The sequence below is a fragment of the Pteropus medius genome, unplaced genomic scaffold (genome assembly GCF_902729225.1).
Source record: "Pteropus medius unplaced genomic scaffold, Ma_sr-lr_union100, whole genome shotgun sequence".
In the NCBI taxonomy this organism is placed as follows: Eukaryota; Metazoa; Chordata; class Mammalia; order Chiroptera; family Pteropodidae; genus Pteropus; species Pteropus medius.
The window spans coordinates 8,815,294-8,838,949 of NW_024344240.1; the positions used below are offsets into that span (position 1 = coordinate 8,815,294).

Sequence of the window (23,656 nt, forward strand, 5' to 3'; positions counted from 1 at the left end):
GATGCCAACCTGTGCCTCTCTGTGGACAACAAAGCCAATGTCAGTTCGTATGTTTTTCCAGCAGTCCTAGCAGGAGATTCTAAGGCAGTTCCAGGTCAATCTGTGGTAGGAGGGATGCAATGAACAGATGGATCATTCAGCTCTCTCTCCCCATCTGTGTCCAGAGGATGTCAAAGCACAGTTATTGAGTTTTTGAAGATAAATGAGATTTCAAATCCAGATGACTGTACCTGGTTCTGTTTGTGGCCACTTTACTCTTTGTCACTTTAGATGATACGGCAGTTACTCTAAGCTTAAAGTTTTAATTTAAAAAAAAAAACTAATGCAGAATCATAAAATAATTTTTGAGATATAAAGAAAATCAATAAAATGTTTCCAAGAAATTTGAGAGATACTATAATGAATTCCACTACCAGAAGACTGTTCAAATATCATGATGTCCATCATTTGAAATGCATTGGAAATAAAAAAACTGTATTTTGAACAATTTATTATCAGTCACTCAAAATAGGTTTCTAAATTTAGATTTTCTAAACTGATTGCTATGAATTACATCATTGTCGCTAATAATTTCAAGAGCTAAAGAAACAATTCTCATTCACCCAAATCAGAGAGCGGATTTGTATCCCCCCTACAAAAGAGAGTTTTTCTTTTCCACATATTTTTTAAAAGCTACTTTGAACCTAAATATTTGAGCAATTGATCAATGCCCATCAAACTAAGTAAATAAAACCTGCTGGTGACACTAACACTCTTTCTCACACTTAACACTGAGACATACACGAAAAAATTATTTTTAGAAATTTTCATGTCCGTGGAACTCACCCCAAAGAAAACAACTACCTTTTAAAAAACTATAATCAATGACCGTAATCTGAGGCACAAACTTCAGACGGTTGGGTAAACCCAAGTGTCAATCCTCTCTCTTCATCCACTTTCGCCTCCCATAAGTGGAGATAAAATAAAGGTAGGGTGCTGGCTGGTCTTCCTTGTGATTCCAGAACCAAATATTAAACAGGTTCACCTGACTGCCAGGTGCTGTCTGGGCCTAAGGAATAAAGAATGCCTGATCCGTAGCTCCCTGTGTAAAGAAATCCAGGAGAGAGAGATATGAGGGCCTCAGTAATTTCAGCTTCCTGGCTCTCCCTAAGGCGAAAGAGATGAAGAATAAGAGAAGAAAGAGAATAAAAGAATGAATATACATTTCTCTTTAATCTCATTTGCTCTTCACAGAAACTTGTGAGGTTAGGACATATATATTTATAAAGTTCTCAGTCCTGGAAAACAATACGCAAAGAATTGAAACGAACTGGCCCAAGTCGTACGAGAGGTCCACGAGGACTAAATGGTGTGGTGATAACGAAGTCTCCTGTAGAAGGACGCGACTATTAGCAAGCAGGCGGTGTAGAGAGCCAATTAGCAGGTGCGCTCAACTACAAATGCAGAAATCCATTTCAGGACGCTCCCAGCTGGACAGCTGGCTCCGCAGGGGGGCGCCACAATAGGGCGCCTGGGCAACTCCGGCTCTTGGCTTTTCCCCTAGTGGAGCAAGCCGAGTCCCTTGCAGCCTAATAGTCGTAGAGGATTTTAGGTGAGAGCATGGGTAGGAAAGAGGAAAGGGAAAGAAAGAAAGGGCTGGAACAGGAAGGGGGACTCATCACTAGTCTTATCACTACTGTAGGGAGTCACGGCCAGGCTCCAGCCTCTTTCACCCCACGCCTCTGCTAGACACACACACGCACACACACCCCTGCCAGGCTGCTGGGAAGAGGCCCGGGCGTTCTCGTCAGCCATCTCCCCGCACCTCGGAGAAGTGGTCGCGGAACGCAGGCGCCTTGACCCTCTTCTCCAGCTGTTAGAGCACTCCGAGTAGGGCTAGGGGATTCGCAATGCTGTTCGCGGCTTGAGCGAAGCATAGTCAGTTGCTACTGAAAACCCAAACAGCAAAGTGCGGAGGCGAACTCGGAGCGGACGCCGGGGGGCGCCTGCGCATCCTCGGGTCTCACTCCGTCAGAGCGCCGAGGGCTCCACCTAGAGAGACCGGGTTGCGCACAGCTTGGGAGAGAGGGAAGTAGGGGAACTGTAAGGGGGTTCTCAGCAGTTCTGTCTTCCTCCTCTCCTCCTACTTCACTCCCTTGTCAAGTTTAGGGGTCGACTCGGTGGCCTTTGGCATTAGGAAGCTGTCAGTGTACGTTCTCGGCTGCAATGATCCTCACACTCGGCGTGCTCCTCACACTCAGCGTGCTCCTGCATCACTTGGAAGGCCTGGCAAATTCAAATTGCGAGCGCAGCCACAGGGCGTCTGATTCACTGGATCTGAGGCAGAGTCCAAGAATCTGCTTCTCTAGCAAATATGGGAGCGAGGTGGGGAAGATTGTGGTCGGGGACTGCACTCCGAGCGCTGCACACCCGGCGGTGCCAGAGTGGGAGAGCAGGGCGTGTGGGGCGGTCAGGCGGCGGTGCGGCACGCTAGCATCTGGTGGAGGCTCCTGCGGAAGCTGTCGTCCAGGAAGGCGTATAGGAAGGGGTTGAGGCAGCTGTTGGCATAGCTCAGGCTGGTGATGAAGTAAGAGACCGCGATGACCAGCGGTGTCTGCGGGAGGTCGGTGGTGAGAGCCACCACGGTGCTCAGGTGGTAGGGTGTCCAGCAGAGGAGGCACACGGCCAGGATCACCACCACCAAAAAAGTCACCCGCTTCTTAGCGCGGTCTAGGGCCTTGGCGTGACTATCGAGGCGTATGGCGCGCAGCCGGCACAGCAGAGTGATATAGAGCACGCAGATGGTGGACACCGGGATGACGAAGCCGAGCACCAGTGTGTAGAGGCGGCTCACTCGCCACCAGAAGGCCTCGGGCTGAGGGAAGACAAGCACGCACTCGCGCCGACCCTGCTCATCGTCGAGCCCGGCGAAGATCGCGAAAGGCAGCACGACCAGAGTCACAAGCCCCCACACAGCCAGGCTCACAGCGCAAGCAGCGCCATAGGTGCGGCGCGTCACCCGGCGCGATTCCGCAGTGGCCAGCACCACCAGGTAGCGGTCGGCGCTCATGACGGTGAGGAAATAGAGGCTGGAGAAGGTGTTGTACTGGTCGATGGCCACGATGAGCTTGCACATGAGCTCCCCGAAGGGCCACTGTCGCAGCAGGAAGTCGGCGATATTAATGGGCAGCACGAGCGTGAAGAGTTCGTCAGCGATGGCCAGATTGAGGATAAACAGGTTGGTGACAGTCTTCTTGCGGGGCGCCCGCAGCAGCACGTACAGCACGGCGAGTTACCCGTCAGACCCACTGCGCAGATCACCGCATAGACCACTGGCACCGCCAAGGCCAGTGGCGGCGACGGTGGCGGTGGTAGCGGGCTCGACGCATTGAGGCAGCCCAGCGCGGGACCAGAGCACGACGTGTTTGAAGGCCCCAGCTCCGAGTACGACACGTTGTACATATCCGCGAGGGGTGGAGGGCGTGCGATTCCGCTTCCTCCACCGCGGCCCTGCGGAGCTCTGAGGTCCCGAACCCGGCGTCGGCGCTGATGTGCGCCGGGGAACTCGCGGAGGCGCTCAAAGCTCTTTTCCGGCCTTTCTAGGGGAGGAGCGTTCCCATCCGCCTTCCTAGCCCACTGTCATTGTGGATTCCGGGGGCTGAAAAGAGGAATTGAAAGCATAGGTTAGGCTAGTAGACTTGCCGCTTTGGGGGGCGAGGGGATGGCATCCCAAATCTGCCCCCACGTGATCGCTCTCTGCTACCTGTTGAAATCTTATTCTAACCAGTTGAATACATCAAACGAAGCGCCAGAAAGGAAAAAGCCCTTACTTCTTCTAGGAAGAACACCCATCTCCCCTGTTTTAGGATACCCCTGGCAGACCTGGGTCACCCCAGCGAATTCTGCAGTGGCAAACAAGCGTCGGTCCCTCTAGGTGCCGTGCGCCTCGTTAACAGCAAGCTCAACTACAGTCTCGACCTCACCTGGCTAGGAAAAGGTCTACCTTTTCTGGAGCCGTCTGGAGAGCCGGATGCGGGCTGCTGGAGATGCTGCAGCACCAGCCAGCTGAGTGTCGGGCTCTGGGAATAAGCAGGGAGGCGCCAACTCGAGCCTCAGCTGTCCCTTCGGTGCACCTTGAAGCTTAGGAGTGGCGCAGCCGCATAAGACGCTCCACGGCCAGGACCGCGCCCCACCCCCACCCCAAATCCAAGCATAGGTTAGGCTAGGAGACTTGCAGCTTTGGGGGGCGAGAGGGATGGAATCCCAAATCTGGGAAACGGCAGTGGGACAGAGGACAGAGTTACTCGAAAATTACTAAATTCTTTTCTTCTTTACAGAAGTGTAACCTCACTCCGTTTCAAATAATAAGCTCTTCTGTTAAGAATTAAATTTAGGAAAACCAAAGTTAAAGTGTAATTTAAAAAGAATAATGCAGTTGACGCTCCCATCCATTTTTTAAACGCCATACCCCAAATGGACTAATGTAATTTTAAATTTCAAATTACATTTATACTACATATTTATACAAAAGGGAAAAGTGAGTGAAATTTTAAAATGCAAATTAGCCGTTTTCTAATACTTCGGTACTGACAGAATTACAAGATCGTTACTAACAAACAATTTGAGATACTTCAGGCTTTCTAAAAATATATGTAAGTAATGACCTTATTAACAAACTGCTTCTGAAAGGCTTTTACGGTATGTTTCATAAAACGTAAGTTTTTCAACACAGTCCCGATTCTCCCCCTAAAGAGAACTACCCTGCAACCACCACCACCGCGCTGTTGCGAAGCAAGGCAGAGCAGAGACAGACCTGCGCTCCAATATCGCTCTCTCACTGAGCTTTCAATTCTTCCTCTCTAAAGCGAAACTCAGTGGGCAACTCATCTTTGTGGATTGAATGAAATAAACTAAATATTAGGTCTCTCTAATTTCTATTTTCTCCTTCTACTTTCTCTTTGGGAAAGTCAGTGAATTAAAACACAGGATTCTATCCTGCTTCCCTCTAATAAATTTCCCCTCCAGAAGAGCAGGAAAAAGCCCAAATAATGTGCATTTTTGGTCCTTTATGGTGCATTTTTGGAGGAGAGGTACTGAGATACTGAAAGGGAGACTGGAAGTAGCCCGTGGAAGAAGCCTCTGGGAGCAGAAATACAACCGTTTTCCTTTACCCACTCAATTCACTCTTTAATTAGGAATCTATATAATTCTGGCTTCTCTGCAGTCTCATGCTTTGTATGAAGAAAATGACAGGAAAGGCTAAGCTATATCTATGAGGAAAAATGTGAAAAAACACTATATAATGTTAAGTGAAACTAAAAAGGAGTATTATAACATATATAAATACACACATAGATGAATGCATACACATAAACCTGTGTGTGTATGCATGTGTGTGTATATATATACACACACATATATACTATAGTTGCTTAATTTTCAAATATTTGGAGAGTTTCTAGCATTTGAATTATTAATTTCTAGCTTAATTACACTGTGGACCGAGAATATATTCAATATGATTTCAATTCATTGGCATTTGTTGAGACATTACTCAATATAGTTATTTTTCCAATGACTTTCATGTTTACATGAAAATGATGTGTGTTCTACATTCATTAGGTGAAAAACTACATGTGTCAACTAGTCAAATTTATTGTGTTGTTTAAATCTTCTACTAGTATTGTTATCTGATTATTTTATCAGTACTGAGAGAGATATTTAAAAATGTCAATCAATAATCGCTAATTTCTCTAATTATACTTTTAATTCTGTCAGCTTTACTGAATAATTTGATGCTGTTTTATTAGGCACACACAAACAAGACTATTATATTTCTCAGTGGAATGGACTCTTTTATCATTACAAAATATCCTTCTTTCTGTATTTAGTCTCCTTTGATATTACTACAGCTGCATGTCTCTTATATTATCATGGAATATCATTTGTTAAATCCTTTTATTTTAAAACTTTCTGTGTCCTTAAATTTAAATTATGTCCCATATAAGCATTATAGTTTTTTTAAATCCAGTCTGACAATTATTTGTCTTCAAATTGGAGTATTTAGCTTGTAATAAATTTAATGTAGTTATAGATAATATTAAGGTATACCTAATATATTCTCCTTTGTTTTCTACTTCTCATTTCTGTCTCTTTTTACCTTTCTTATATTGCTTTTGATTAAAATGTAATTTTTTATTACAGTCTCCTTCACTTCATTAACTTATTATTTCTACATGTCTTTATTATAGTTAGAGACATCCTAGAGATTATACTATGTATCCTTGACTTTTTAATGTCTAGCCTAAATTATTACTTTTACAACCTTCTTAACAATGCAAGGACTTTTTAACAGTTAAACTCCATTTATTTTCTTCCTCTTTTTGTGCTACTGTTAATGTATATTCTAAATCTATGTATGCACTTTAAACCCTACAGACCATTATTATTATTGTTTGAAATAATAAACATGCCACTATATGTACCCACATACTATATTTCTGGTCCTCTTCTTTCCTGTTCATTATAATTAAAGAACTCCCTTATACTTTAAATGCTGTTCTGCAGGTAAAAACTCTTACCACTGTTCTTTTGGCCTGAAATTTCTTTATTTCCCCTTCACTTTTGGATATGAAATTCTAGGTTTTCAATTGTATACTTGCTACAGTTTAAATAAGTTTCTTTTTTTTTTTTTTTGCTTTCACTGTTTTTATTGGAATCATTTTTTTCCTGTCCTATTGCAGCTCTTTTGAAGGTAATTTGCCTTTTTTTTTCCCTGCAATTGTTCTTTAATTATGTTTTTGATTTTGCATTTCAGTTTCTGTACTATGATGGCCTAAGAGTAATTTTTTTCCCACTTATCCAGGTTAGAATTTTAGAGCTTCTAAAATCTGTGACTTGATTTTTTGTTTCAATTTTGGAAAATTCTCAGCATTCTCTCAAGTTTTGATTCTGTCTCATTCTCTCTCTTCTCTCCTAACGGGACTCTTATTACATGTGTTAGATCTTCATTCTCTTTTACGTGTGTTTCTCACCCTTTTTCTCTCTGTATTTCAATCTGGTCCCATAAATCCTGGCTTTTTTGGTTGTTCCTCAGTACCTTCAAACAGCTATTTCAGTCTTTTCTCAATTTTTAAGGTAGTTCATAATAGGAGGGTTTGTGTGACACAAGCTACTTTATTATAATGAGAAGCAGAAGTTAATAAAGTTTTCTACACAGCTGGTCCTCAAATAATGCTGTTTCGTTCAACATTAAAGAGATGCCATAGGAACTTAACTCTTGTTTGTATCAGTTAACCTATGGTAAAATTGGTTTCATTATATGTTGTTTTATTAAAGTCACAGAACCTTTTAATGACCTTAAGTGAGGACTTTACAATACCATTAAAAAGTATATACAGGGAAGAATCACTTCATAAGTTATATAAATCTCTAACTATTATGCTGTATACCTGAGCTAAATATATTGAATGTTAACTGTAATTAAAAAATTAATAAAATAAGAAATATATATATATATGTGTGTGTGTCTTGGGAACATTTGCTATCTTCTCTCTGGCACATGTTGTCAGTTTTGGCTCAAATAAACTGAAAAATTCTCAAAAAAAACTATAAGTGTATATGTATGTTTCCATATGTATAATTACTCATAAGTGTGTATAATTATGAAAGATATATGTCAAAATGTTAAAAATATTTCATTAAGATATGAATTTAGCAGTAAATTTCATTTTCTTTGCACTTTTCTGACTTTTCAAAACTTTTTATAATGAAGATATAGTACTTTTATAATAGTAAAAGCCATATTTATAAAAATTGTGGCTATGAAATACTACAGAGAAGAACTTGACAATATATAAGGAAGGTGGTTCTTCCAGCACTTGTGAAATTACTATAATCACAAAAAAATAGTGAATAAATAGATATGTAAAATATACATTTATATAGAAAACATACGTTATATATCCTGAAGCCCACCCACGATATCGCCAAAACAGAGATTTCCAATAGTACTTTGAATTGCTTAAACCAATAGTTTTTACTAATACAAAATGTTTAACTCCAACCACCTCTTACTTTGGAAAATTATATAATTAAATATTTGAATATTGATATCACAAATATTAATATCTAATGTAATCATTGTGTCTTAGTTTAGTGCAGCTGTAACTTGCAAAATTTTCCTAGGTCTTTCTTGAGGGAATGGGGAAAAATAACCATTTCAAAATATATCCAGAGCTTCTGTTCTCCTTAGTAAAGGCCTGCCCTCAAATAAAACTATTTACCAGTGCCTAACCCAGGTAAAGTAAAGGGAATACCCAACTCCAGCTCCCTCTAATCTTTAACATCAGGGGAAGGAAAACACCAGGGGAAGGCAAACTCCCAACCCCCTCTAGCATTCCTATCTCACCTGAGTAGAAAGCTGAGAAACTCTTGTGAAGGTCACAGCCCAGGGGCACTGGCTCACTGAAAGACTGAGACCTAATTATAGGAATCTGGCAAATTTCCCCTCCCTCTACACCTTAACACCACATCCATAGGGCTTTGGTATAAGGGAAAGAACTGCACATCTCAGACACTGTTTAAGAGAAGGAAACCCCAAAGACAGCAGGGAAGACAAAACCAGGGCACTAGAGGAAATATTAGCCACTGACACCACCTACAGCTACACCAAACAGTAAACGTAGCAAATAACTCCTGACCAGGTGACCATAAAACTTCTCACAAAATGCTTATTAAATGCTTACTTACCAAAGTTCCTTTTATCCAATTCATCATGTCTGGATTTTAACAAAATAAATTACAAGACATGTTAAAAGGCAAAACAGTTAAGAGATAAAGCAAGCATCAGAACCAGCTTAGTTATGGCGGATATTTTGAAACTATTAGACTGGAAATTTAAAATAACTATGATTAATATGCTGTCTTAGTCAGTTTGGGTTACAATAACAACGTGCTACAGACTGAGTGACTTAAACAACAGAAATTTATATTAGTTCTGGAGGCTGGAAGTTCAAGATAAGGGTACCAGTGTGGTCTGGTTCTTGGTCACAGCCCTCTTCCCAGTTTGCAGATGGATGACTTCTCTCTGTATCCTTACATGGCAGAAAAAGAGAACATCTCTCTCATGTCTCTTCTTATAAAGGCACTAATCCTATTCATGAAGGTTCCACTCGCATAACCTAATTATCCCCTAAAGTCTCCACTTCCAAATGCCATCATATTGGGATTGACTTTGACATATAAATTTTGGGGGACATGCAAACATTCAGTACATAGCATTCTACTCCTGGCCCTTTCAAAATCTTGTCCTTCACACATGCAAAATACATTTCTTCCATCAAAACAGCCACCAAATGTTAAAACATTCCAGCATCAACTGTAAAGTCTAAAATCTAAAGTTTTATCTAAATATCATCTAAGTCAGAAATGGGTGAGATTCAAGGTAATATTCATCTTGAAGCATGATTTCCATCTAGATGTGAATCTGTGAAATCAAGTTATATGCTTCCAAAATACAATGGTGGGACAGACATAAAATAGACATTTCCATTCCAAAAGAGAGAAACGGAAAAGAAGGAAGGAGTGACAGATTCCAAGCAAGTCTAAAATCTAGCAAGGTTTATTCTGTGAGATCTTAAGTCTCAAGAATAATCCTCTTTGGCTTGATGTTCTACCATATTATCCACTGGGACAGAAATCCTGCCTTCTGAACCCACTGGGGTAGAGCTTCTGTCCCCATAGCTCTGCTAAGTGGGGATCCTGCTCCCATGATCTTCCCAGCAGGGGGTCTCACCCCCAAGGTTATAGATGGCCCAACACCCACATCTCCAGACAATCCTACCCCAAAGTCTTTGTGTGGAGGCCTACTGGCCTGTTGAAATCAAGGCAAAGAATCCCATTTGGAAACCAAGGAGGCAGCCCAGATGATCTCTGAAGTACCTCTCGGGTCTTCTTCTCTTGTCTTGAAGACTAGTGCATGTTCACAGTCAAATAACTCTATGGTCCCATTCTATAAAATCCAAGAAGTCTGACAGCCTTCTATCATTCTGTCCTATTTCCATCCTTTTCAGTTCAAACTAGCAGTGTTTCTTCTGGAGTTGCTGTTTAGATCCCTGGTTCACATCCACATTAATCTTATGAAATGGTTGGTCAACAACACGCTTAGCGTTCTCTCTCAAACATATTTTTTCTTTCTTTCTCTTTCTTCCTTTCTTTCTTTCTTTCTTTCTTCCTTCCTTCCTTCCTTCCTTCCTTCCTTCGCCTTCCTTCCTTCCTTCGCCGCCTTCCTTTCTTTCTTTCGCCGTCTTTCTTCTCTTCCTTCCTTCCTTCCTTCCTTCCTTCCTTCCTTCACGCTATTATTCCTTCCTTCACGCTTCTTCCTTCCTTTCTTTCTTTCGCCGCTTTCTTTCTTTCTTTCTTTTCCTTTCTTTCCTTACTCTTACTTTCTTTCTTATAATATGGACAGGCTGAGAATTTTCCAAGTCTTTAAGTTATGGTTCCTTTTGGCAAAGAATTCTGTCTTCAATCCATTTCTCTCTTTGCATTTTACTATAAGCAGTCAGGAGCAACTTGAGAATACCTCATGAGAATACCTTTGGTAGACTAATCAGTAGACAGATATGGCCAAGGAAAGAACTAGTGAGCTTGGATATATGTTGACAGAAACTTCCCAAATTGAAATGTAAAGAGAAAAAGTAGTTATTAAAATAGAACAATATCCAAAAACTGTAAGATAATAACAAAATGTGTAAATCTTTGCATAATGAAAATGCCAAGAAGAGAAGAATGAGAGAAAAGAAATACTTGAAGTAATAATGGCTGAGCATTTTCCAAAATTAATGACAGACACCAAATTACAGGTTCAGGAAGTTCAAAGAACACCAAGCAAGAAATATACCAAAAAATACCTAAGCGTATTACATTCAAATTGCAGAAAATAAAAGAAAAACGAAAGACCTTCAAAGAAGCCAGAGGAAAAAACACCTTATATATAGAACAAAAATAAGAATTACATCGGCTTTCTGGTCAATAACCATACATGCAAGAGGAGAGTGAAGTGAAATATCTGAAGTATTAAAAGTAAAAAAAAAAAAAAACAAAAAACAAACACTAACCTGTAATTTTGTATCTAGCAAAATTATATTTTATAAAGAAAAAAAAATAAAGACTTTCTCAGACAAACAAAAATTGAGGGGATTTGTTTCTAGTAGATCTCTCTTACAAGAATTGTTAAAGGAAGCTCTTCAGTGAGAAGAGAAAAATTATATCAGAAACTTGAATCCTTATTTTTAAGAAAAAGGAAATTTTTTTTTAGAGGAGGAATAAATAAAGATAAAATCTTTTATTTTTCCTATGCTCGATTTAACAGATAACTATTCAAAACAATACTAGCAACTATTTGGTGACTATAGCTTATGGATAAGTACAATTAATGACAAAAATATAAAGAATGAGAAGGAAAAATTAGAAGTATTCTGTTATAAGGCATTTACACTACCCATGAGTGGGTATAGTGTTTGCATTGCGATGGCATAAGCTATCTTTTATTCTTTTTGTTCTTTGTTTCAACAACAAAAATTTGGCATCCATCTATGAATAGAAGTGCCTCTGTGGGATTTGCGGGACCAAGCACTATACACCAAGGAACTCAGAATGAGTCTTGCACATTGGTGTATCAGGTAATAGGCAGATAGAACCTACAAGAGACAGTAAATTGCTTCTAGCCTCTCCTGTCCACTGTCTAGGAGCATCTGCAGAACATCGACATGGGCTATCACCTTTGTGGAAGTCCAGGTTTCCAGAGAAGTTCAAGTATTCCATTAGAGAACTATATATATATATAGTTTTCTCTCTCTCTCTGTCTCTCTCTGTCTCTCTCTGTCTCTTTCTCTCTCTCTCTCTCTCTCTCTCTCTCTCTCTATATATATATATATATATATATATATATATATATATATATATATATATATATCTTCACTCCAATGCATATATATATATATATATGTTTGGATGCATTGGAGTGGATAAGAAGAGCTTGTCTTTGTCTATGTTACCCCACACCCAAGGCAACAAAGCTTAGTCTATACTAGATGCCTTGTGATTTGTCCCATGAGGGAAAGAGAGCTGGCAAGTGAACACTCAGCTTCTTCAGCTGTGTGGGATGCTGCTGAAGAGACTCATTTCTCTCTTGCAGCATCCAGAGCATTAAAAAAGGAGCTCCATGATGGTGAGGAAGCAGATAGGGAGAGTGACATATAAGAATCTTGGAGGGCATTAAAGGGACATGGTTCCTGTTGACTGCTTTCTGGACTCAGAAAAATGTCTTACCTGCAGGTCACCCCAACTGACCCACAGGCATCCCCAGCTCACTGCATGCCAAACACATACCCCCTACCACTCTGCAGCCAGCTCCTTGTGCATACTCCTTAAGATAGCAGAGAGAGCAAGCTCTGGTAGATAGAGAGCACAGGCAGAAGGCAGGCCAGTCCCTGCAGGATGAGGAGAAACCACAAGCTTGAGCTATAGTCCCACCTGCAGGAAAACGTAACAGAAACTATCAGCAGCTGGTCTGGTGGTTTGTGGAATCAAAGAAGACATCCAAGCTTAAGAATTCTGCCATAACAGGGAGCAAGAAGTGAGAAACCAGGTGTATCCATACAAGGTCAGAGAAAACCTCAGAATCTATAGCAGGACTGATGAAAGTTATTTCTGTCCTGAAGGCAGTGAGTAACAATTGGAAAAGATGACTGCTACTTCAAATTTGAATACATTTCAAAATTCAAAAGAACATGGAAAATAAAAGAAACACATCACAAAAGATCACAATGATTTTTCAATAACTGAATACAACAAAAAGTGGAAATCTGAGATTTATATCCCCCCTACCAAAAAAATTCAAAATAGCTGTTTTAAGGAACTCAGTGAGCCACAAGAAAACACAGAAATAAAACTGAGCAAAATCAGGTAAACAACACACAATCAACATTTAATAAAAGATTGAAATTTAACAAAGGAATAGAAACCATAAAAGAAAAAAGAATCAACAGAAATTCTGGAGCTGAAGACTTCGATGAAGTGAAAAATTCAATAGAGAACATCACTAGAAGAGTAAACCAAAGTGAAAAAAGAATCAGTGAGATAGAGGATAGGAATTTTGAAATAACCCAGTCTGAAGACAAAAAAAGAATTAAAAAAAAAATAGTAAAGAAAGCCTACACAATCTATAGAGCACCACCAGTAAAAATAATATCTAAATCACTGGAGTTTCAGAAGAATAGAGGGTGAAGGGGGCAGAAAGCTTATTTAGAGAAGTAATATCTGAGAACTTCCCAAACCTGGGAAGAGATTTGGACATCCAAGTCCATAAAACTAATACATCACCTGGTTATTTCAATCCAAAATTACCATATTTAAAACATTTTCTAGTAAAACTGAAAACTCAAAGACAAATAATTTAACCAAAGAAATAAAAGATATCTACACTGAAAACTACAAGCCACTGATGAAAAGAATTGAAGAAGACAGAAATAAATGGAAGATATCCTGTGTTCCTATGTTGGAAGAATTAATATTGTTAAGATGTTCATACTACCAAAAACCATCTATAGAGTCAATGCAATCACTATCAAGATTGCAATGACATTTTTTCACAGATGAAAAAAACAATTACAAAATGTATATGGAGCCCCAAAAAGACCCTGAATAACCAAGACAACCTGAACCAGAAGAACAAAGAGGGAAGCATCATACTTCTTGATTTCAAGCTATATTACAAAGCTATAGAAATGAAAACAGTATATTACTGGCATAAAAACAGACTTATAGACCAGTGGAACATAATGGCAAGCCCAGATATAAACCCACACATATCTGGTCAACTAATATTTGACAAGGGAGCCAAGAATATCCAGTGGAGAAAAGACAATCTTTCCAATAAATAATGCTGAAAAAAATTAGATAATCACATGTAAACAAATGAAACTAGACCCCTATCTCACAAAAATTAACTGAAAATGGATTAAAGACTTAAATGGAAGACCTGAAACCATAAAACTCCTAGAAGAAAATATAGGGAAAAATTTCTTGGACATAGATTTTTGCAATGAGTTTTGGATATGATATCAACAGCACAAACAACAAAAGCAAAAATAAATAAATAAATAGCCATGTGGAACTACATCGAACAAAAAAAACTTCTGCATATGAAAGGAAATCAATAAAATGAAAAGGGAATATATGAAATGGGAGAAAATATTTGCTAACCAGATGTCTAACAAGAGACTGAATATATGTAATATCGAAAATATATAAAGGACTCATATAAATCAAAAACAAAAAAATCAGATTAAAAATGGGCAGACTGACTGAATAAACTTTTTTTCAGAGAAGACATACAAATGGCCAACAGCCACATGAAAAGGTACTCAACATCACTAATCATCATGAAAATGCAGATCAAAACCACAATGAGATATTACCTCATACCTGTTAGAATGACTATCATCAAAATACAAGAGATAACAAGTGTCAGTGAGGATATTGATAAAAGGGAACATTTGTGCTCTGTAGATGAGAATGTAAATGGCAAAGACACTATGGGAAACAGAACTATCCAATAATTCCACTTCTAGATATATATCCAAAGGAAATAAAAACAATATTAAAGAGATATCTGCACTCCCATATTTATTGTAGCATGATTTACAATAAACAAGATATGGTAACATTCTAAATGTCCATGGATAAATGAAAAGATAAAGATGTGGCACGAACACACACACACACACACACGATAGAATATTAGCCATATGAAAGAACAAAATCCTATAATTTGCAACAAACATGGATTGACTTTGAGAGCACTGTACTAAGTGAAATAAATCAGACAAACTCAAACACCATGCGTTCTCACTTATATGTGGAATCTATAAAAGCTGAACTCAGAAACAGAGTAGAATGGTTGATTACCAGGAGCTGTGGCACAGTAAAACAGACAGATGTTAGTCTAAAAGTACAAACTTCCAGTTAGAAGATGATTAAGTTCTGGTGATAGTATTATTATCTATAATCAATGGATAACAATACTGTACTATATACTTGAAAATTGGGAAAAGTATAAATCCTAAATATTCTCTCCACAAAAAAGGTATGGTAAAAATGTGACACAAAACATGTATTGATTAACACTATGTTGGTAAATATACATATATGTGTGTGTGTATGTTGATTTTATACATGTAAATTTATATATATAAAATCAACATCATACACTTTTAAGCTACAACATATTGTATATCAATTATATTTCAACAAAGTTGGAAAAATTCAAAACCATGGCTACCAAAAAAAACAAGATTTGAATATGGATAGTGCTGATGGTTGCACTATGTTGCAAATCTAATTAATACCACTGAATTGTTTACTTAAAAATGGTTAAAATGGCATATTTGTATAATACATATTCTACTCGAATAAAACATTAAAGGGATGTAGAGAGATACAAAAATAAAGAAAGATGAAATATCTATACTAATTTCAGACGCGACAGATTTCAGACCAAGGTAAATTTTCAGTGATAAGAAATGGCATTAATTAATAATAAAGGAGTCAATTCTGCAAGAAAACAATCCTGGATGTGTATGCATCTAACAACAGAGTGTCAAAATACAAGAAGCAAAAACTAATAGAACTACAAAGTGAAATAGATAAATCCAGTATTGTAGTTGGAGACTATAGCCCTTTGTCAGTAATTGACCTCTGCTCTGGTGAGAAGACTTTGATGTTCCAGCTCCAGCTGAAGAATCACAGTCCTCAGTCTTCGGTGGAAAGGGAAGTGCACTTCCAGAGCCAGAGGGGAGCTGACTTATATAGAAAGAAGTGTCCCCAACCACCCCCATTCCCTCCACCCCCCACCCCGTCCCTGATGGGTCCATCCTCATGCAAATGAGGACTCCAAATCCTCGCAGCTTGATTGGTCCAAAAAGCACTGGTCTGATTGGTCAGAATGGAGCCACTCTGACTGATTGGTGAAAATGCTGAGGGTCATATAACTGTGCAGCTCCAATTAGATGGGGAAAGTTTCAATCCTATTAGTTGAAATGCAGCCCCAGGAATTCCTTTATAAGGGCTGATACAAACAGCAGGAACACAGTTCTGGCAGGCAGTTCAGAGCAGACTTCTCTCTGACATGCACTTAGGTGAGAGGCTCCTGCTAGACTTTAGCTACCAGGAGCCCTTCTTGGTAGGTAGCTTCTTTCTCAGGGTACACAAACTAAATAGCACCCTCAATTAACTGGATCTAATTGACATTTAAAGAATATTTCAACCAAAGTAGGAGAATACACAGTCTTCTCAAGCTTGCATGGTATATGCACCAAGATAGATCACATTCTGGGCTATAAAATACACCTTAACAAATTAAAAAAAAAAAAAAGAAACAATAATAGTTTTCTCTCACACCAAAATGTAATTATACTAGAAAAAAGTAACAGATTGCTGTAAAATCCCAAATATTTGGAGATCAAATAATACACTTTTAAATAATACATGTAGCAAAGAAGAAGTCTCAAGAGAAACTTTAAAATATTTTGTACTAAATGAAAATACAGCTTATTAAAATTTTATTATGCAAAAATGCATGCTTAGATGGAAATGTATAGCATTGAATGTATATATTATAAAACAAAAAAATCTAAAATCAGTAATCTAAACTTCCACTTTAGGAAAGTAGAAAGAGAACATATTAAATTCAAAGTAAGCAGAACAAAAGAAATAATAAAAAATCAGAGCTAAAATCAACAAAATAGAAAATAAAAACAGTAGAAATAAAAGATACCAATTCTCTACAATCTCTTCCAGAAAATAGAAATAAGAAAAAATAGGTAACTGATTCTGTGAGAAATGCTTTACCCTAATACAAAACCAGACGAAGACATTACAAGAAATTAAAACAACAGGCAAAGACATTATAAGAAATTAAAACAATAGCTCTCATGAACATAGATGCAAAATTCTCAACAAAATATTAGCAAATTGAATCCAACAATGTATAAAAAAATATATACACCACGACCAACTGAGATTTATTCCAGTTATGCAAGCTTGGTTCCACATTTGAAAATCAATGTAATCTATCCACATAAACACTTACTATAAAGCTATAGTAATCGAGATAGTGTGATGCTGATGAAAGAACGAATAGCTCAATGGACTAGAATAGAGAGCCTGGAAATAGACCCACACATACATAGTCAATTGATCTTTGACGAAGGAGAGAAGACAATTCAATTGAGAAAGGATAATCTTTTCAACAAATTGTGCTGGGAACAACCAGGCATCCACATGCAAGGAAAAAAAAAAAAAAGAATTTAGACACAAATACAGACTTTACACCTTTTACAAAAATTAACTCAAAATGGACTATAGAACTAAATGTAAAATACAAAACTTCAAGAAATTTTTTATAGAAGAAAATCTGAGTGACCTTCGATTTAACAATGAGGTTTTAAATACATCAATAAAAGTTTGATCCAAGAAAAAAAGTTGATAATTTGTACTTAAAATTGAAAACTTCTGCTCTGCAAAGGACAGTGTTAAGAAAATGAAAAGACAAGCCATAGACTGGGAAAAAATATTTTCAAAACACATACCTGATAAAGGACTTGTACCCAAAATAATCGAAGAATTCTTAAAAATTCAACAGTAAGAAAATAAATTAATATGAAAGGACAGAGATCTAAACCTCTTCTAAAAGAAACTTTATCAAAGAAAACACAGATGGCAAATAAGCATACAGAAAGATGCTCAACATTGCATGTCATTAGGGAGCTGCAAATTAAAACAAAATACAGCTATACACCTATTAGAGTGGCTAAAATGCAAAACACCGACAGCACCAAATGTTGGAGAGAAGGTGGAGCTACAGAAACTCATTCATTGCTGATGAAACTGCAAAATAGTGCAACCACTTTGGAAAAAACGTTTGAAAGTTTATTAGATTAATAAACTGTGATACATACATACATTGGAATATTATTTAGTGATTAAAAAAAAGAGCTATTAAGCCATGGAAAAACATAGAGGAAACTTAAATGCATATTATTTAATGAAAAAAAGCTAGTCAGAAAAGCTCTATACTATATGATTCCAACTATATGACATTCTGGAAAAGACAAAACAATAGAGACGTAAAAATAAAGGGAACTGCCAGGGTTTTGGGGAGAGAAAGGCTGGAAGGGATGAACAGGTGGGACACAGGGAATTTTTAGAGCAGTGAAACTATTTTGTATGATACTAAAACTGTGTGTACACAACCTTAAGTATGTTTCAAAGCCCATAGAATTATACAACACCAGTAGTGAATAGTAATGTAAACTATGGACTTTAGTTAATAATTTATCATTTGTTCATCAACTGTAATTAATATATCACACTAATTCAAGATGTAAATAATAAGAGAAATTGTGGGCAGGAGAAGAGAGATAATATGAGAATTATCTCACTTTGTACTCAATTTTTCTGAACTAATAATAACTCTATTACAAAAGAAAGGAAACTTTTCAAAAATCTATAAGCATAATTAAGTTCATGAGTTGTTACAAAACATAGTGAACTTATATTTAGATATGAGAGGATGGGATATATCATTTATGTTGTCATGTTTTCATTGATTTTACTGTACTAAAATTAAAAGCCAAGGCATAAACTCCAAGAGAAATGTTCAAAATTTAAAGATCATTCAAGAATTGCCCAAGTTACATCCTTGTAATTATTTATTATATTCAATTTCAGTGCCAAGTCAACATTCAGATTCAAATTTGAAATGTATTTGTGTAGCTTCTTATAATTTAATTAAGGCTAATGTATTTCTTTTATGACAGCCAGACAATCTTCGGTTGACATTTTCCTTAAGAAATTTAGCAGTCATTCTACTGATGGCTGATCTATTTCACCACAATGCTTAAACCTAGTAGCACTTCTGACCATAGCTTCAAGATGAAGAACTTCTCAATTGTAAGGAAATGACCTTTTCCGCTCTGCACAAATAAATTTCTGCTTTTGATATTTTTGAGGGATCAGTCTCATAGTCACATGTTACTTTTCTCTAATGTTAATAATCTTTTTTTTCCACATACAGGTTTGAAATTTGAAGCTAAAACAGATGAAAAAGCCACACTGATATCAGTTTGCTTCTACAACTTAGAAAGATAAGATGATGAGCACAAATTGGCCAAACTACCAGAAAATATGTCTTCGTCTGGGAAGCCTGTATGTCAAAAGTGTCATTAGAACAAATGAACAATGAAGGTACTGCTCGCTTCAAGTCTAAGGGCAATAGTGTACCTATAATGCTGCTTTGTTTACACAGATGTTCTTTGGAAGACATTACACATAATAATAAAAAAAAAATGTTGTGACATTTATGTGTCTTTTTTAAAAATAAATCTGTATAGAGCTGCTTGGTTATTACTATTTTGAAATGAAACACTTTTATTGACACTAAACAGATGACAGCACTCTCTGATTTCTGCACATTGTACTTCGGAGAGATGCACTAAAGGAGAAAATTATCAGAGCAAAGTGCTCACTGAATTTATTACTCAAATCTCAAGAGAAAAACAACACAAAGACTGAATCCTAATGTAAACGATAGGCGTTAGTAATAATAATTTATCAATATTGGTTCATTAGTTGTAACAAATGTACCACACTAATTCAAGATGTTAATAATAGGACGATTCCTTATCACGATATTAAAAGGCAGATCAGCAGCCTGCTGACTCACCTAAAAATAGATTTAAATTCTTAGAATATAGTATTTACATAGACTACACAGCTACCAACCAAGTCATGGCAAATTGTGCATTAAGACTTGTTCGTATATGAATCAACCACCATAAGCAGTTGGATGCTTCTCTGAGCTGGTTCGTCACTACTTTATTCAATAGAATGAATGCTCTAATATTTAATTTGAATAGCAGTTCTTATAATTCTTATGTCTTCTTTAATAAAGCCAACCATAATATTTTCAAGAGTTTATAATTGTTCCATTTAAAATCCTGTGGCGTATTTTATTTATCTTCTTCACTTCTTTCACTAATAGTGGCCTCAAGCAGTTCTGTTAACTCCCTCTGGTGATAGTTTAATCATTTATTTCCTTTTACTTCTTGATGGCCTGGTTAAAGTTCTAGCAGAGTTGCCTAGAGAAAATATCGCCAAAATGTTATTTGAGATTTGTCTGCCTCAGAGTGTGAAGGAATATACAGCATAACTAACAATCATCAAGTAATCATAGTGCATAAAACAATGTGTAGAATATGAAGAGATATGACAGTGAGAGACCAGATATATAGGGCAAAAGTGTGTTGCAAGATAACAGTAAACAATGAGTGAAAAATGGTTAAACAAGGTAAATAAATGCTGCCTAGGTTTCTTTATTGCAGATCCTTTCAGAGTCTTCAGTATGCCAATATATCAGGAAACCCCATTACAAACACCAGTAAGCGAGATTCTTTAAACACACATTTCCTAAGAACACTTTATGTGGATGCTTCCAAGAGATGAGAACTCTTCAGAACACACTTTAGAAAATGCAGTGCAGCAGAGGGGTCAAGGTGGCTGAGTAGGAAGATCCTGAGCTCACTTCCTCCCACGAACACACTAAAACTACAACTAAACATAAAACAACTATCTCTGAAAATTAACACAACAAGTACAACATATTCTCTACAACTAAGGATATAAAGAAAAATTCATGAGTAGGAGGTACAGTGATGTGGTTTGGTCAGGATCCGTACCCCCGGTGCGGTGACTCGCAAGCAGGAGGAATATCACAACTGCAGAGATGCCCCGTGAGGAGCAAGGGGTCTAAGCTCCACATTGAGCTTCTCAGCCCTGGAGACTTGCACTGAGAAAAAGAGCCCACATAACATCTGGCTTTGAAAAACAGTGAAGTTTACCTCTGGGAGAGCTGAAGGGCTGTAGGAAACCAAGACATTACTCTTAAAAGGCTCTGCACAAACTCACTTGCTCCGAGACCCACTGCAGAGGCAGCAGTTTTAAAACAACTTGGGTTGTATGTGAAGGAGATACACTGACTAATCTTAGGGTGTGTACCAGCGGGGCAGGGATCTGTTGGAACTTTCTCCAAGGATGAAAGTGCTGGACATTATTTTTTTCTTCTTTGCTCTCCTTCTGCCTAGCTAGCTCATTTCTGACACTCTTCAATATATCAGTTCGTTAATTTTAACAAATGTACCACACTAATTCAAGATGTTAATAATAGGACGATTCTTTATCACCATATTAAAAGGCAGATAATCAGCCCACTGACACACTTTAAAATAGAGGTGGCCATTTCTGACATTCTTCATTAACTTTGCTAACACCACTGTCTTGCCCTACTATTCCCTTGAGGACCCACCCTGCCCAACCTGCCTTCCCTAGCTGGCAACCCTCCAAAGCAGCTTCCACCCAAGCACACCTGGCAGGCAGCCTCAGTCAGCATCAATAGCCCTCCAAAGTGGTCCCCACCGCACCACATCCAGCAGGCAACTTTAAGCAGCACCAAAAACCCTCTAAAGCAGCTAGCTCCTTCTCTGGAAGGTCACCAGCCACTAGTGTGCCTGAAACAGCTGAGGCCAGGCCTTACAATTGGCCATATCAAAGATTTGCCTCATACGCAGTGCCAGCCGCAGTTGCTGCTACATCCTAAAAGCAGGGCAATGGGCAGGGCACCAGTGTATCTATAGCAGTTGCCACCAGACCTTCTAGTCAGCCAAGCCACCAGCCCTGCTCACTAGAATATCTTCAACAGTTGCAGCCAGGCCTCACAGTCAGCCAGCCTAAGGGCCAACCCCACCCATTAATATGCACACAGCAATTGAAGCTCAACCACAATAGGAGGGCACATGCAGCCCACACAGTGGACACCCTAGTGCACCTGGCTCTGGTGATGGGGTGGGGGTACTAGATTGTACCACTGGATACATATCCCTGGTGCAGTGACTCACAAGTGACCCACAAGATATCTATTATATTAAGGTCACTATACATAGAAACAAACACAGAGAGTTAAACAAAATGATGGTTAAAAAAATATGTTCCAAATGAAACAAGACAAAACCCCAGAAAAAAAGGGCTAAACGTAACAGAGATAAGGAATTTACCAGATAAAGAGTTCAAAGTAATGGTTATAAAAATACTTACTGAACTTGGGAGAACAAGAAATGAACACAGTGAGACTTCAACAGAGTAGAAAATATAAAAAAGAACCCATCAGAACTGAATAATACAGTAACCGAATAATAAAATAAAAAAAATACACTAGAAGAAATCAACTGTAGGTTAGATGATACGATCTGGAAGACAGGGTAGAAAAAAAAAATCACCCAATTGGAACAGTAAAAAGAAAAAAAAAATTTTTGAATGAGGAGAGTTTAAGGGACCTTTGGGACGACCTCAATTGTATTAAAATTTACATTTTGTGGCTCCCAGAAAAGAGAGAAAGGTACAAAAAACCTATTTAAAGAAATAGTAGCTGAAAACATCCCTAACCTGGTGAAGGAAACAAATCCAGTCCAGGAAGCACAGAGAGTCCCTAACAAAATGAACTCAAAGAGACCCACACCAAGATACATCATAATTAAAATGTCAAAAGTTAAAGAGAGACTCTTAAAAGCAGCAAGAGAAAAACAACTAGTTATGTACAAGGGAATCTCCTTAAGATTATAAACTAATTACTCAGGAAAAATTTTGCAGGCCAGAGGAAAGTGGTATAATATATTCAAAGTGATGTCGGGAAAGACACAACTAAGAATACTTGACCTGGTAAGGTGATCGTTCAAGAATCAAGGAGAGATAAAGTTTCCCAGACAAACAAAATCTAAAGTGTTTACCACCACTAAATGGGCATTACAATAAATGTTAAAGGTCCTCTTTAAGCAGAAAAGAAAAGGCCAAAATTGTAAATAGAAAATATGTAAAAGAAAAAAAATCTCACCAGTAAAGGCAAATATATAGTAAAGGGAGTTGATCAATCACTTATAAGGCTAGTATGAGGGTTGAAAGACAAAAATAGTAAAATCATCTATATCTACAATAATGAGTTAAGGGATACACACACAAAATGTAAAATTTAAAGTCAAAAGATAAAACATATGTATGTGGGGAAGAGAGTAAAAGCGTTGTGCTTTTAAAATGTATTTGAACGTAAGTAACCATCAACTAAAAATAGACTATTACATACATAGGTGGTTATATATAAATCTTATGGTAACCACAAACCAAAAATGTATAATAGATAAACAAAAAATAAAGACCAATAAATTTAAACATAACATTTTAAAAAGTCATCAAATCACAAGTGAAGAGAGTGAGAAAAAAGGGAACAGAGAAGACCTACTAAAACAACCAGAAGTAATTAACAAAATGGCAGTAAGTACATATTTATCAATAATTACTTCAAATGTAAGTGGACTAAATTATCCAATCTAAAGAGATAAGGTGATTGAATGAATAAATTCACAAGATCTGTACATACACTATGTCACTTTATATGCTTCATCGCCTCACAGGAGACTTACTTAAAACCCAAACCATGCGCAGACTGAAACTGAAGGGATGGAAAAAGATACCCCTTGAAAACAAGTTAAAAAAATGGGGTGGCAATACTTAG

The 23,656-nt window shown here is 37.8% G+C and overlaps 1 protein-coding gene across 1 annotated transcript; it reads right to left on the reverse strand.

Moving 5' to 3' along the window:
- Positions 1-2,449: 2,449 nt before the first annotated feature.
- Positions 2,450-3,527, reverse strand: NPBWR1 (neuropeptides B and W receptor 1). The gene is given in 2 exon segments (XM_039869323.1): positions 2,450-3,270; positions 3,273-3,527. Coding segments are annotated over 2 exon segments (990 nt in total). The 5' UTR covers positions 3,442-3,527.
- Between the last annotated feature and the right edge of the window lie 20,129 nt (positions 3,528-23,656).